General features: G+C 42.2%; 1 protein-coding gene across 8 annotated transcripts in view; it reads right to left on the bottom strand.

The window, feature by feature from the left end:
* Nucleotides 1-8,149: 8,149 nt before the first annotated feature.
* The window catches only part of bahcc1a (BAH domain and coiled-coil containing 1a), a 68,065-nt gene continuing 60,368 nt past the window's right edge, over nucleotides 8,150-15,846 (bottom strand). For 5 of the 8 annotated variants that reach the window (XM_086184006.1, XM_086184007.1, XM_086184011.1 and 2 more), the window contains exons 24-29: nucleotides 14,568-14,676; nucleotides 14,373-14,489; nucleotides 14,138-14,278; nucleotides 12,665-13,902; nucleotides 12,218-12,466; nucleotides 8,150-11,506 (exon numbers count right to left, since the gene is read on the bottom strand). In XM_086184006.1, coding sequence (XP_086040132.1) covers nucleotides 11,297-11,506; nucleotides 12,218-12,466; nucleotides 12,665-13,902; nucleotides 14,138-14,278; nucleotides 14,373-14,489; nucleotides 14,568-14,676 — 2,064 coding nt within the window. In that variant the 3' untranslated portion in view covers nucleotides 8,150-11,296. The remainder of the gene's footprint in view (nucleotides 11,507-12,217; nucleotides 12,467-12,664; nucleotides 13,903-14,137; nucleotides 14,279-14,372; nucleotides 14,490-14,567; nucleotides 14,677-15,846) is intronic. The other 3 variants (XM_086184012.1, XM_086184013.1, XM_086184014.1) reach the window with 1 other exon arrangement.

Here is a 15,846-nt window from a genome sequence, read left to right as displayed (position 1 = left end):
ACTTGGCATTGGGAGATAGTGACTTGGCTGGTGCTGGAAGCCCAACATCATTCACAGTCCCAGTGCTTGCTTCAGCGTAATTCATGAGCTACTGGGAGACATCCTTACCGGAATTGAGAGCATTTTTGTTGATTATTCCGTCTGTTTTTGATTACATCCTGGCCGGCCTCAAAGAGCTATCGTACAATCAAGCTATCATTCCTAGATTTGTTAATGGGGCCCGGGCTGGAGGTTTACGTCAGGGTTCAGAACACTGGATTGGCAAAGATTTTCAGTTATTACAGCAATGACTGCTGCTCTGGGATTAGGGTTCCAGCAGCATAGTGGGCCTGAAAATTGATGATGTACATGATCATATCATGTACATTGACATATACAGTATTGAACTCTACTTGAATGAGTGTTATAGTTCCTCAAGTTTATTTCAAGTTAATGTTTGTCAGGACATATGAAAATATAGGAGTATAAAGTATATACTTTAAAGGTTATAAGTTTATAAATTATTTATCCGGTACTTGCCGTCAGATGTCTTATATTCATGAGTTTTTTTCCCCCCTGCATAACTTCTTGGTTAATCCTGAATTAAGATGGCTACATACGTGTTGGAAGCGAATTGAGACCGAAGATTAACAACAGCAAATATATTCAAAAAGTCAGTGTACAAACCCTCAATTGTATCATCCAAAATGATTAGTAATTCTCGGAGACATCTCATACTCCTGCAACCCGTTACAGATGCTGCTGTACAATTTCTCCTCCACATGTGCAAAGCATACGTCCTTGGAAAGTATATTTACATTTTTTGTTTTAAAAGGTATCAGTTGGTATCAGTTACCACTACTTCACTGATACCTGGACTACTTTACGTCTTGAGTGCAACTTCTTGGCCGTTACTTGTTTCAGTACTGATTAGAAAAATTGCACAAACAATAAAAAACAGCAAACTAACAATTATATTACACATTGCATTGCAATTTTTTCGTGATATATTTTCCATTTTCACACAATTAAAACAATTACATTACAAGTGTTACAAAACATTTTAAACCGATTTACAAAGATATGGTTTAACTGCTCTTGTTTAAAATATATATATTTTTAATGCTTCTTTAATAGTCATTATTCCACTCAAAGCATTTTTTCAAAATAAAATATCAACTACAACTTCTTGGCCTTTCCCACTGACAGGTAACTGGCTCAGTCCCTGTTCCTGAACCTAATTCTGAATCGTTCCAAGTGCTTTCACCAACAACTGATACATGAAGTGTAAGGTCGTAGGCCTGCCCAGTAGTGTCGCATCATGCACGCTGGTTTGGTTGGAGATTTTTGGAGATTTACATTTTCAGGTGTCTAAATTTGGAGTTGAATGACATGACGTCTTTCGATCCTTGAAAAGTACTGAAGCGAGTCGCTCCGCCCTGCTTATAAGTCATGAGATGTTAAATCCACATCCTGACTGTTTCGTCAGGCCGGTCTGTCTTGTTTGCTCAGCTGTGATGTCAAACACACTGCAAAAGAAAGGATATTGGTGTCTTCAAGGTGCAAACAGAACCTGTGCCCTTTGACCCTTAAGATGGATGCTGCATGGTCTGAATAGCGCTAGCTTCTACATAAGTACTCCAGTGGCTTTCTGTTGAGCTGCTAAGCCTGCTGGGCCAGTTTGTGCCGGGTGAGCTTGTATTTCCTTGAGCATGCACCACCTGTCAGCAAGCAACACAACTCTAGATGGATTTGGATTGTGCGTGTGTGTGCCGTGTGTTTATAAATTAATGCACGGACCTTACAAGCGTATCACAAGCCACGACTGGTACTCCGAGTTCAAGTCCAACCCATATGTTGTTTTAAGTCAGCTGTTTAATAGTAAATGGTGGGCGCACCCTTATAAAGCTTTTAGCCGGTGTAATTGTACTCCAGAAGCGTTTGTGCTTGTGTATGCTTATGTTAGTGTGACTTTCCCAGGGGGCTACCTGATCCTATTACATTATCCAATGCACATCAAAGGGTTAAGCGCTGTCTGCCTCCATAGTCATTAAGCCCTCTCTTAGCCACAGTAAATCAACGCTGTGCTGGCAACAGCTGCTCTGATCACCTATTAAAACTTCCATAATGTGCCTTGTGTACAGAGTGGACCCTGTAAGCCGACACTGGCCAGTAGACCCCAGATAAAGGCCATCTTGAGCGTCTGATCTGGTTCCTATGGTCAGCGTTGCAAGGGAACTGAGGAGATGGCAGAAAAGAACCTCATCATTAAGGGTCTCGAAACCACGCAGGATACAAAACAGAGGGTGTTAGGAGCTGAGAATCTGACGCGATTGAAGTTAGAAGCAGTTAAAGAAATGCATCTGAGAATACGAAATGGGCTTTAGTGTTCAAACACACACAAAAAACATGCAGGGATATTATGTAAGAAATGAAAATACTCAGTAGCTCTGTACACTTCACATCAGTTCAGATTGCAGAAGAGATCATGACCACAGGCGAGCTTCGCCGGTCCATCTGGTCAAGGAAATTGTGTGGAAATCAATCGGCTGGACAAGCTAGCCGGACCATTGTCTGGCCATACAGAAGCGCACACTCAGGAGGCTCGTCTCCATGGAGACACAAACAGGGTATGAGGCTGCCCTCAGGTGAATTCTCTGTGTGGCTTCACCAACTGAATTGGTCCATTTAGGTTTCATTTTCTGTCTTGTCTACGTCTTTCTCTACTCTGTTCACTTTCTCCCCCACTGTTCAGCAGCAGGATCTTCGACTGACTTTTCTATCTCACTCTTTCATTCACTCACTTTTCAGTTTCTCTCCCACTGACAGGAGCAGAGGCTAAAATTCAAGAGAAGATTTGAGGTGAAATTGGGTCTGTATACCTAGCAACTATCACAGGGGATGGAGGCTGATTTGTCTCTGCCAAGGTTGCGGAGGTGTTTGTCACTTGATCTCATAGTGCAGCCCAAGCATGCCACGCTCTGCCTTCCTCTCTCTTTCATAGATTTTTATTCCTAACTTGTACGTCCCCATCTGTCTTTGGCTTGTGTTCCATCTTCACCATCTATGCTGATTGCTTTCACCTCCTCATTGAATAGACCGTGCATAGTATATATATAGTGTTGCCTCTGTTCCCTGCTTCATAAGGTACACTTAGTGCTTTGAGTTGGTTTCAAATTTAGCACACAACCCCAGTGGATTTGTTTGAAGAAAATGAGAGATGTCTCCAAAATGTCTGATCAAAGCCTGGCTTACTTGCCCAGGGGCTTCAACTCATGTTGATAAGATGTCCAAGTGCCAGTCATGGAGCTTATGATTGCCTCGTATCTAAGCAGATTGTATATATTTTAAAAGTATTAGATATAACGAGGAGGAGAAGAGAGAAGAGCCATCAGTGAAGGACATGGATGTGTTTAAGGGTTCTGGCAACCAGTGCCGGGGCCTGGCAGCTGGGCAGAATTCTTTTATATCCTACTATGACTGGCACTTTTATACACGCACATAGGCATGCGTGCATGTCTGTCTTCTCTGTACGCGTCTCTTTAATACATTCACTCACCACTAGGGCCCTTATAGATGTTGATTGCCATTTTCATCGTGGTTATTTAAACCTGTGCGTGTGGTCTGTGCAGACCTGATAGTAAGCTGATCCGATCAACAAGTAGACAGCTCTACGTTCAGGTGGGAACGCATTCGGGGCGCACTAAGATCCGATCATCGGAAAAAGTATCCTCTGCACCAATAAAAGCCTCACTTCATCATGTGATGACCTTTAAGTAGGGCAAAATACTACGATCAGGCAACAGTGACATTGACTCCATTCACACTCCACCTACCCAAGTTTGGGAATTTCTGAACAGCAAATAGTTCCTTGAATTGCAGCGTGAACATTTTACTTACAGCCAGCCTTACTGGAAATGAGCCACTTGTTTCTTAGGGGTGTGGTGGCATGCTGCCCTTAAAAGTTCATTAAATCTATAATGCATCGCTTTGCTAACAAAATTTTAGGAGGCAATGACTGTCACATATGTTATGGAGCACCTGTAGTCATAAATACAAAAACATAATGAGAGAAAACAACATGAGAGAGACACACACACATCACACACCCGGTCAGCCGATGCATACAAATGCAGGAACATACAGTAGCCCGATATGCCCGTCCTCCACCGACTCAATAGGCAGCAGCTATTGTATTGTGATGAATGGAGTGTCTCCTGTCCCCGTAGCCACGGGGCCTCGCAGCAGTCCGCTGGGAGCCTTAGGATGCTCAGTGGCCTTTCTCCCACATTTCCTGTCTCCTGACTCAGCACCAGCTGTGCGCAGCAGCAGGAAAAAGAACATGCAAAGGGTAAAAATAATTCACCAGGGGTTCGTGGTATAGTATGACCCTAAGACAGTCAGTTAGACAATAGTCTTTCTTTAACCCGACAGCAAGCCAAATGGGGTCTCATGCTCAGGGGAATAATGGAGGATGTAATGTTGGAGTAGTGTAAGGTACCTGATATAAATGCATTAATGTAGTACTGCTACTGCTTCTGTACTATTAAAACAAATCAGTTTCATTGTAAAGATGTTTGTTGCTCAGATTTTTTGAATATTTTTACTGCATGTTATGAATCACCCCCAAAACTGCGCACCATACAGAGACACTTGATCAAAAGCGGAACCTAGCGAATTTGTCCTGCAGTTTGACGACAATCTCTGACAGTTGCCCTGGCTGACTCTTAATCCAGAAGCTGCTCTGAATTGCAGGAGACTAAGCTTTATGGCAACAGCAGCAGGCGTGCCAGCGAAGCCAGGCAGTCATCATGATGGCAACCATGGTGGGCTGTCAGAGAGAGTTGTGTAGCAGAGCTTTGTGGTTGAAACGCCTGCTCCCTCCATAATGGAACAGCTGTTTGGAGCACAGTGCGCCAGAGCGAGCAAGCACAGAGTAAATAGCAGAGAAGAGCAATGTAAACAGAGATGGGATGGTGGGAGCTGCTTCCCTGCTACCGTGAAAGGGGGTAAACACCCCAGAGAACTAGATGGAGGGGGGTCGACACAGGAATGCACAAACACTACTACACTGAATTGAAGGAAAAGGGGGTGTACTGAGACATACATGCTCTTCTCCAACTGAAGTTCCCATATGTCTCACTCGTATATTGTGGGATGGATAAATTTGAGCAAAAAAAAATATCTGATAGCTTGGAGAGCAATCCCAGTCTCTCAGATGTGAAATCTTAATTTGAGCCCAGGGTTAATTATTAACCATGTGGCTTAATTGGATTCTGATTTGATTTTTGGTGATTAATTGCACTCACAGCTGATAGTATCAATCTTACCAGGTCATACATTTCCCTCCTGAGGAGACATTCATTATTTATGAGATATACAGCGTTTCCAGCTGTCCTGCACTTACAAATGAGATTAAAAGACACCTGACCCATTTTATGACAGGCTGTAACTTTTCTTGCCATTACCGAGTCATTACAGTACTGTTGACACTGAGAGAACAACTGTGGAACAATATAATGTTTTTAACACAACAAGAGGGACATTTACATGGTAGATCAAACCCATATTTGTGGAAGTGTTGAGGCCTATTTAGGGGCCATAATTGTCGACAGCCCCCAATGATCTCAGCAGACTGCTGAACTGTCTTTTCCAGTGCTATGTCATGTGCAATAATGAGATACCAGGAGAGGATTTTTCTCCTGGATTAAAACCAATTTATGCACCCTGATGACGCAGTGATCAGCGATATCCGTCAAGCTGAATGTAGACATGTATCCGTCGTACACTATTCTTCCCAGTCTTTTCTATTCGACCTCTCTCCCCAGATTTGTTTTAAATTCCACTGTCTTTTCTTTCCCTGAGAGTTAAATCAGATGCATCACAGAACAGAAGGCAACAAATTATTAAGTGTTTGAGGTGTCATATCTGGATAAAAAGTCAAGTATCAGGGTGATGATAGTGCATGCGAGTTCGTGGGTAGCATATGCCGATAGCAGTAACAGTAAACCTGTAATACCGCGAAAAGCTCTTGTTTTTTAAGCGTAACTGATGCAGAATCTGTACAAGCGCTTAATAATGAGCGACAGAGAATGGATTATGGGTGGTATGGCTGGATCTGGGCCATGGAAAGCGACACACAGCGCGGTCATTTTCGTTGACTGTGTGCTGGCATGTGTGTTTAGGCAGTGTGTTTAGGTGTTTCCTAAAACATGCAGGTGGTTAAGACCAGAATCCAATCCATCATGGAACATTTTCTACCCTCATAGCCACTTGAAGACTGTTCACACCTTCATATTTAACTCAGCTGCAAATGTGCAGCTCTAAATGTAGATATCAATCACACGGTATAACACTAAGACGATGCTTTGCTCACGGTAGCCAGAGTATCACGATGCAGCGATTCTGCAGTAATCATCTTCAAGAGATCACAAGATTTGTGGAAGTGAAGAAGTAATACTGTCAGTACTGTCAGTTTTGTGACATTTGACAACCAAAGCAAAAATAATGTCCAGCAAAGTGTGTTGTCCAGGCTTAGAGCCCCTTGAACACACACGTATAATAAACAGCCAAAACAGGAGAATTGGTTAATGAAATGAGCTGTTGTAATAAAATATTGATATTTGGTGCCAGTGTGATACTGTATTACCAGAAGGACCTGATATATTATGGTATTTATATTTTTTCCTCAACCCTAACTTCAAATACATGTTAGCATTTTCATGCTGAGGCCTCAACTGCTCAATGTGTACTGTATCAAAGCATGTTTGTCCCCAAAAGACCTGCTTTGACTGGCCTGTGTACACAGCTCATTTGTATGCATAGACGTGCTCAGGCCATGTCTGAATCTGGGGAATATGAGCTCAGACCATCAGGGGCGGACTGGTACGGAGGGATAGTCATGCTCCAGAGCAGGACAAGGCACCCGGGCCAAGCGCTGGAGCCCCTATAGAGGAATCATTTGATCGTTCCTCTGCTCCTGCTGCATCAGTTTGGTCCGGTTTATTCTGGAGTGACTTTTACTGCTCTATAATTGATATGCTCAACAATGAATGATCCCAGCTTTAGTGCCCTTTATAAGAAAGGGCACTCAGCTTCTGATTGATATGTTTGTCCTGCTGGGCGAGCCAGCACCTTGTTAACCCCCCTTTTCCTCACACGCACACACACACACACACACACACACACACACACACACACACACACCAGGCTGCCTGTTCCCTTGCTCAACTTCAATCCCCTCGAAGTCAGAGGCCAGACAGGGTCAAGCAGAGGGCAAGACATTTATGAGGTGCAGATATTTGTGCAGGAAAGTATTCCTCCTGTTGACACAGAGCAACACAGTGGATGCTGAGCCAGCTGAACCAGACCAGCAGTGAAAGGTAAGGCAGGCACATCAGTATGTCAAGTGAGAGGTAACAGAATCCAGGTTATAGACTTGAGAATGGGGTCCAAATGAGAAGAGTAATATAGAGCTTTGGTGGCTTTCCCACGGACAACACATTTTTGGTTGTCTGTCAAAGGTTATCTTATCTTAACTGAGTATTTTAAAGTGAGGTCATGAGGCAAATACTTTTGAAAACGGGAAAGTAACCGAAACACTGTTGCTGTTAACTTTTAACCCAAACTCCAGTGCTGCTGATGCAGCAGGGGCCACGGCTCGGACACGGGGCAGTGCCCACAGTCAACACAAAAGGTTGTGGTAGCAAACAGTCCTGTTTGTGTTCACTCGACTGTTGTTGGAGATGACTGATGTACCCATTAACTCCTATCTGGGCATTAGTGGGGGGGGGGGGGGGGGGGGGTGGCACTGGTGCTCCACTCAGGACAAAAACACCCCTGGGCCAGGAGAGAAAGGTCACTGACCCGTATTGTGTCTCCTTAAGGCCTTGTCAGTGTTTATTTCACTGATTCCGTTTGCAGAGATAAGCTTTGTCAAAGACGGGTATGCAAATGAGCAGACGCCGGGGGCGATGAACGAAGAAGACGGAGCCGAGTGGAGAAAGGTGCATTTTGCTGCGAGACTAAACTGGACATTCATGATACAACAGTGTGTTTTTGTGTCAAATGTAGCTCAAGCATGTTTTCAGTGTTTTTGTGTGACACAGCATGTTCCACTAGAGAGCGCCCTCCTTTATTTCATTTAGGAGATTTTGAAGTGTTTCTAGAAATCTCTTTATTTTGATCAGGGAACAAACATTTAATTTGAATAAAATCTTACATCTTTTGTAGTTGTGTTCATTCAAACATCATCTATAAAAAAATCTTCATCATTTACCACAGATTGGTATATAAAAATGCAGCACAAATAAATAAATTACACATTTACAAATCTTGAAAACATTATCACACTGAATTGTTCAAAGGCGTATAGGACAAAAGTTTTTGAAATTAGTATTTGGGCCTATCTCATTTTTTAAAATGTTTTTTCTTCTCTACCACCTCACAGTTACACCATCAAAGAACCAGTTCATTTTAAAAGAAAATAGGCAAATGTACTTTATCATGAATCATAAAAATTCACATCTATCTCTGAATCAGTCGACATTATATTTACAGAGCTTGGCAGCTAAACCCAGTAGGATTTATTTGATGCTGTGACAGATTTATCTATTTACCAAGGAACTCAAAGCTCACATAAACCTAGTTCAGCCGGAGACACTTACATCAAAAGATTTATCACAACAAATAACAGATTTGGCAGAGAATGGTTTTGTGCTTGATGGTGCTTTCTAAATGAATCCAAGTAATCTAAAGTAGATCATGATCCCTAAGGAATATAAAGAAAAGAGTGTGTACATAGTGCACAACAGGGCAAAAAAAAAAAAAAAAAAAAAAAAACCCAAATAAAAAACAGCCATCACAGCAACGAGTAAGATCAGATGGAGGCTGGCTGGCTGGTTTAGGGACATGTGACATGGTAAGAAATATAATCAGTCACATAAATGGCAGATGATAAGAATAATGATTTTTTTTTAAATGATAGTGACCAGCTGATAACACGTGTGACTTGAGCGCTCTGCTCATTTACGTTCATGGTTACTATGTTTTCATTTAAAAGTGCATTTGCTCTGGGTTAGGCTGCTCATAAAACATCTCTGTTACCAATTATGTCTTTTTGTCACATCATAATAATAAATGTCAGTGTATTTTTATTTTCAAAGGCATTATCTGAGTCACATTGCAAAACTCGACCCTGTCCGTCTCTTTAAGAGGACCCTTTGTTTGACATAAGTAAGCTAACTTGTGAGCTCGCGTTGTAATGGTAACATGCAGTTTGTCATCTCTCCTTGTTAAAAACAGGGGAAACCCATTGTTTTTACAATTTGATAGTTTAAGCAGCACATTTCAGAGATTAACGTGTTGGAGGGAAGTGGTAGGTGCAGTAGGGGACACAGCCAAAATAATAGACTTAATTCACAGAAGTTTGTGGATGATAAGAATCCAGTGTTGCTTTATTTCTTTTCACTAGTTGGCCTCTACAAGGCCAGTTTTATTTAAGAAATGCAAATGTGACATCACACCAAGAAAAACAATGTCACATTCTCATAAAGCGCTCTTGGCATGAACAAACAGCAACATTGACAATAAATAAAGAGTTGGCGAACAAAATAAACCTTTGTGAACACAGAATACTCAGGATTGCATATCAAACAAGACAAAAATAGACAAAATGTACATGGCACAAAATTAAATAAGTAATTTTCAGATTGAGTGAGCCTACTCTGTCCATTGCTTTGTGAATCTGATTGTCCTTCACAGTTAGCATTGAATATGTGCATGAACTGTACAAAATAGACACAGATAAGTTTGATGAAATTAAAATAGACAAATTCCAACATATTGTCAGTACTCAATCTCTTACTTTGTCAGTACCTTGACGTTCATAGTCGCACTCCCAGGAGGGGTTTTGCTGCATATTTTTGCAAAAGACAAAACAGCAGGTACATGTGCAAGAAACCATTGTCACAATGCAAAGCCAAAATATATGCACATAGTGGAGGCAGAGTATTCTATAAGTTACCAGTGATCTCTGATTTAAGTTCAGTACAGGTGCTTGACAAATTTAAATAAGGATACTAAAGACACTTTGGTATTTTTTTTTTTAAGTCATGACGTGCTATGCATTGAAGGGAGCAATAACACATATTCATTAAAAGACCCAGTCTAAATTTATTTGTGTGGACATGATTATTATGATACCAGGACACTCATCACACACAAATAGCGTCAAAATCATTAATCTTATATAATTTTCGACCCGTGAATGCAGTCCGGTGAGATCTGCCTTGTGATGACCAGCTGAGAGGTACATAAATAAAAATGAGAGGATAATAAAAAATGCGAAGTAACAGAACACTTACACAAAAAGCCACTTGACCTATTTTTAAACAGGATGACCCCCATATCTCTCAGAAAGTGAGTCTTGTCCTGTTGTAGACTAAATCCTTCTGTCTTTGTCTGTGCTCTGTCTGTTTCTGTCTCAGCAGGGCATATGCAGTGCAACACTAACATCTTCAATCTTGATTTCCCAAAAACCAAAAACCAAAACAAACAAAACATAATCTATACCCATATAAAAATAAATCAATTGCAAACATGGAAAGATACATCTCATATATACAATAAACTCCTATATAAAATAATTTGTATGTACATATAGACAACAGACAACAATACAATAATTCAACTGTACAATGTACACCTGAACAGTTAAGACAGGTGAGAGGTACTGAAGTGTATGGCTTGATTTGGGTAAATTCAAAATATTTACAGACATCAACTTTACATCCTTTACATCCTTTACATGTTTTTAACTTCCCTGGAATGCTGAGGTTTAGGGGACCTCACTTAATTTCTTCAGGTAAGGCTACCTTTAAAGAATTGGTCCTCAGAGACCATTTAGCCTCATGGTGCTTGGCCCAGTTCAGTGCGCTCTCAGCTCGCTTTTGATGACGTGTAATGGGAGCTGGGTGCGTGATTCCAAAAACCAGTAATGAAGCTGTCAACCACATGGGACATTTTTTAGTTAGACCAATGGAAAACCAATGAAACACCAGCTGTTGAATTTTGCGATGCACAGGAAGACCCAGACTTCTATCGTTCTTCTTGAAAGGACCAGTTACGGATATCTCCTTCACTTCCATGAAGGTTAGACACCAATAGTCTCCAGTGTGTAACCTCAGACAGCCACGCTTAGACGCTGGCATGTAGTCCATGGGCCCTTGAAGCCAAGAACACATGCTGCCTTGCAGGTAAAGTTTTGGACTTTGATCCTTCCTCAAGAGGAATCCCTCAGTAGTGTCCTCATAGAGGTTCAGCAGAGGATGGAAACCCCTTCAGCAGTGACCAACTGACCGGTGGTGGGGTCGTACGTCCCAGCCAGGTAATAGAGGTCTGGGGAGGTGCTGTGTGGTTTCTGATTGCGATTCAGACACTCATACTCCTCCCGGCTCACCACCTGGCACTTATGAGAGATTGTCTGGACATCATTCTCATCTTCATGACATGACTGGTACAGGGCGTGCTGGACAGGGACAAATTAGGGTTAGTTGCAACATAATCAACCAAGTAATAAAGAATCAATGTCATTTGAATGTTCCATATTGTTACAAAGGATATAATGCATCCCCTGCTACAATGATTTTCTTTTTCTTTAGTTGCTTCTTATCTTATCCCAGGCAAGACAATGAAGGAGGTGAAAGTGTCGGTCTTTGTGTATGACTGAACGTGATAATGTTTGGATTGCAAAATGCGTCATGGAATATTTTTACCGCCTCCTCCAATGAAGAGAGTATTTCAGACAAATACAGTACTACTGTCTTAAGACCACTCTACTTTGCAATGGTGTTTTTGTTGCTGTTGTTGTTGTTTTATTTAGCAAGGAAATACACTGCTTGCAACCCTGTATCAATTTTTGAAGACTACTTCTCAACACATCACATGACTTTTTGGAGAGAATTCACATGCTTGTACCACATTGTGGATATCTGTAAATTTTACTCCCAACAACTGTCCCAGCGGAGAAAGAGCAGACTCCAAGTCATGTTGCCACCTGGGGCTTGGTAAGTCCTGTTCGACTCATTGCTAAATCCAGGTGCTTGTCTCCTTCTATGTTAATCTTCTCCTTTTCTTCTAACTTGGAAATAGTCAGCATCCTATTGCAGGTTATTCAGGTTTTTAATTTGTAACAATATGCTACAAATGAATAATAAGAGTCAATGAAGTTGTAGCTTACATCATGGCTCACCTTGCCATCTCGATGTCTCTTGCCTAGCTTGGTCTCTTCAGGGTGGTAGAACCACTTCACTTTGACCACCATGCTGGAGGTCCAGGACTCCCAAAAGTTCTCAATTCGACCAACATACGGTAGGTTAGGTCGTCCAGCAGAGAGGAACACGGCACAGTCTCCTACTTTCACTGTGTCTCTGCCTCGCACAATGGCCTTGTAGAAAAGCTTCCTGGCTTTACCCTTTAAACCTCGCCTCTGAGGAAAACCAGAAACTTGGATCAATGTTCTTTGACAGACATTGACAGACATATACATCTATATCTACATCTATCTATATATCTATCTTTATATATATATATATATATATATGATAGATAGATAGATAGATTGTGTACAAACCATGATGAAATTGAAGGTATGCAATAAAAACACTGTTAAAGTACTCTTGCTCACCTGTGTAGGGTTCCCTGCCCACCTCCACATTTGTCGTCCTGCAAGGAATGCTGACATCTTGGGCCTTGGAATAAATGTGTTGTCATCTGGTAGCATCCTAGGTTTCTTGACAAAGTCCTTAGATGGTTTGGAGATGGAACCGCTGCATTCTTTCCTCTTTAGCGTCTTGTTACTGGAGACATGATCGGTGGAATTGGAAACAGCAACAGCTTTAGCCACAAAGGAGTGTTGGTGCGGTCTTGAAGACGTTGAGGGTTCAGTGGGTTGTAGGAGCCCTCGGTGAGAAGACAGGCAACTCTGCAGCATGAGTGTAGAACCCTCCTCATCCTCTGAGCTGTAGGAAGAGTCATTTTCAGAGGAACACAGGCTGGAACTGGAGAGAGAGCCTGAAGAGGAGGAGCTGGAAGAACCAGTGGAGGAGGATGAAACAGATAGTCGAGAGAGGAAATGACCAGCTGTCCTTAGTCCCCCTGAGGCTACAGCCAGCGCAGCCCTCCTCCTCTCCTCCTCTTCTTCTTCATCTTCATCATCCAGATCAGAGTATGAGCTATGACACTCTCGATGGGAGCTGAAGCCCATGTCTCCATATTCCCCTAGATGCAAAGAAGTGGAGGGCTTTCTTTGGGGTGTGGATCCTTTTAAGACAAGTTCTACCCTGGAGGCACCACCCTTTTTGTTGTCTTTAACCAGCAGGACTGGATGAGAGTAAGCCTCTGTCCTGGGCATCCCGCTCACACTGGAAGATCCACCTCGCAACAACAGAGCCTTGCTGTTTTTGGTCTTGGGGGAAGTCACTCCTTCATGATCTAACTTGACCAGGAACTCTTGTCCAGACTTCCTCCCCCTCGGCATTGCCATCTCATCTTGTCTGCGTTTCTGGCCATAAAGCCCACTTCTAGAACTCAGTGATAAACCTGGACCCGGCCCAATGGATTGAGTACAAAAGGATGAGTAACCATTTGCAATACTGCTGAAGGAGTCCACTTCAAAGGAGCTGCTGCTGAACAGTCCTTTGGCTGGAGTGGAGACTAGCGGTTGCATCTGAGGCAAGGAGAAAAGGTCATCCTCTTTCGATCTAACGGCCTTCCTGGGTGTCCCATTGAGCTGGAATAGATTGTTAGACGTCTTCTTCCTGGTGCTGGCAAATGAAGGCCAACCAAGGAATAGTGAAGAACTTTTCTTGGCATTCTCAGCCTGCTGCTGTTGCTTTTGTTTTTTCCCAGAACCCTTTGGTCTCCCTAGAGTAAACAAAACATTTATTTATTTCAGCAATGAATTTCAAATCATAAAAATATCAAAAAGTATTGCTTTTTTTTGTTTGTTTCAATATTTCTTTCAACATATGCATCATTCAGCTTAAGTGACATCTACAAAGTAAAAATGTTTATTATTTAAAACAGAAGATTATGGAATAAGTAATAATAAATAAGTTAATAAATAAGGTGAATACACATTTGCGAGACAGAGACTTACCTGGTCTTCTTTTGTGAACAGTTTGGTTTATAGTATTGAGTTCATCAGAGGGACGGTCACTGATGGGAGCAGGCTCCAGACTGGAAGTGTTCTTGGCTGTTGTCCCACTAGGGATGAGTGGAGCAGGAGATGATTCTCCACCTTAAAGATAAAGGGATAGGGGGTTATTAGAGTTCACTTGAACATTGACAATACAGGCAACATGAAAAGGCATATAAACTGATGGGCCACCCACATTGAATCTGGTATCCAGGTGGCAGAAGTCGGATGTTTGGGAGAGAAATCTTCCCTCTGTCTCCATCATCAAACTCGATCATCACTCCTCCCTGCTTCCCCTCATCAGATGAAGCACCTGCAAGAGACAACAGCTCCCTTCCTAACCATGTCCAGAGATAGGATACAGAGAAAAAGAGAAAGGTTGATGTCTTACCTCTGTGAACATAGCCAGGGTACAAGCAGCGTGAGCGTTCGCTCCAGTACGCACACACCCTGGTTCCTTCATTCAGCATAGCCTCTGATTCAGGACGTACATCCAGGACCTGAAAAGTCAGACCCCAAAATGTAATCAAGATTCATTACAGGCTACACAAACACACACATACACGTAGAAACAGTATGAGAGTAATAGCGCATTGTGCATGGGCAGCCACTGTGCCACGTTTCCAAGCGGCACTTATCTCATGCCAATGTGCCAGTCAGGGATGAAAAGAACGGAAGCCATGATGCAGTAAATCCTGACTTGCTGAGTAATACTAAAGAGGGCCTGAATAGAGAGCTTGTGATTGCAGGTTGCCAGATCCTCCCTCCAACAATGCAGCCAGCGCTAGCATCCGCCACTCACTGGGGGCTCTTTCAGGTTGCTTTCATTTACTGTTGCCATGGCGAGAGACCCTTTGACAGATGAGGTGTGGATGTGGGTGTGAGCGTGTGCGTGCATGTAGATTGAGAAGGAGCTTGGTGAAAATCGTGGCATTGGTCTCAGACTCACACTAAAGCGCCGAAGGACAAATTTAAAGTCAGTGGAAGAATGGCACCATTAGCCATCTGAGGTGTGTTTAGATAAGACCAAAGGGGCCAGAAGGTCTGTGTGTAAAGCAGCGTGGAAGCTTCAGAAATGACATTGTGAATGATTTTGAAGGTAAACTATCATTGATAAGTATGAGGGGAAGCTGATGTAACATGGTACACCGACTAATACATGTGTGAGGAGGAGCTTAGATTGATACCTAAACACAAATGTACTTGTATACAATGTTGCTACATGAATCTAAATTTGTATTTCTCAGTTTATGTGCATACATGCGCATTGATACTATTGATAAAAGTATCATCCGCATGATCTAAGGTGAAAAACCTGTAGAGGTATTCAAAAGGAAGCACATTATTCACTTCCATACATGCTGGGACTCAGAATCACAAATGGAAAATTCACTCTACCAGGGTCTTTATCTTCACTTAGTCCTTTGTTTTGCACATACAGTGTCCTCTCGCCTGTTTGGCAACAGTGAAGACTTTTTCTACAGCTGGAGAAGATGTATTAATTGTTTATTTTGTGTTAGTTGTTAGTGCTTTGGTGAAAAATGGGACATAGGTCACCTGCTGGAGGAAGCACTAACATTCTTTTCTGGATGCAAAAGCGCCTAAGGAAGCACAGTTTACCTAAATGCAGATGAATTCGGGCCAGGAATGTGCTGTGGTTTTGCATTATA

This window comes from Aulostomus chinensis, chromosome 18 (genome assembly GCF_037954235.1).
Source record: "Aulostomus chinensis isolate RoL2024-O1b breed Wild chromosome 18, RoL_Achi_v1.0, whole genome shotgun sequence".
NCBI lineage: Eukaryota > Metazoa > Chordata > Actinopteri > Syngnathiformes > Aulostomidae > Aulostomus > Aulostomus chinensis.
The sequence above is the reverse complement of the archived record's forward strand: the minus strand, read 5'-3'. Positions and strand labels throughout refer to the sequence as shown.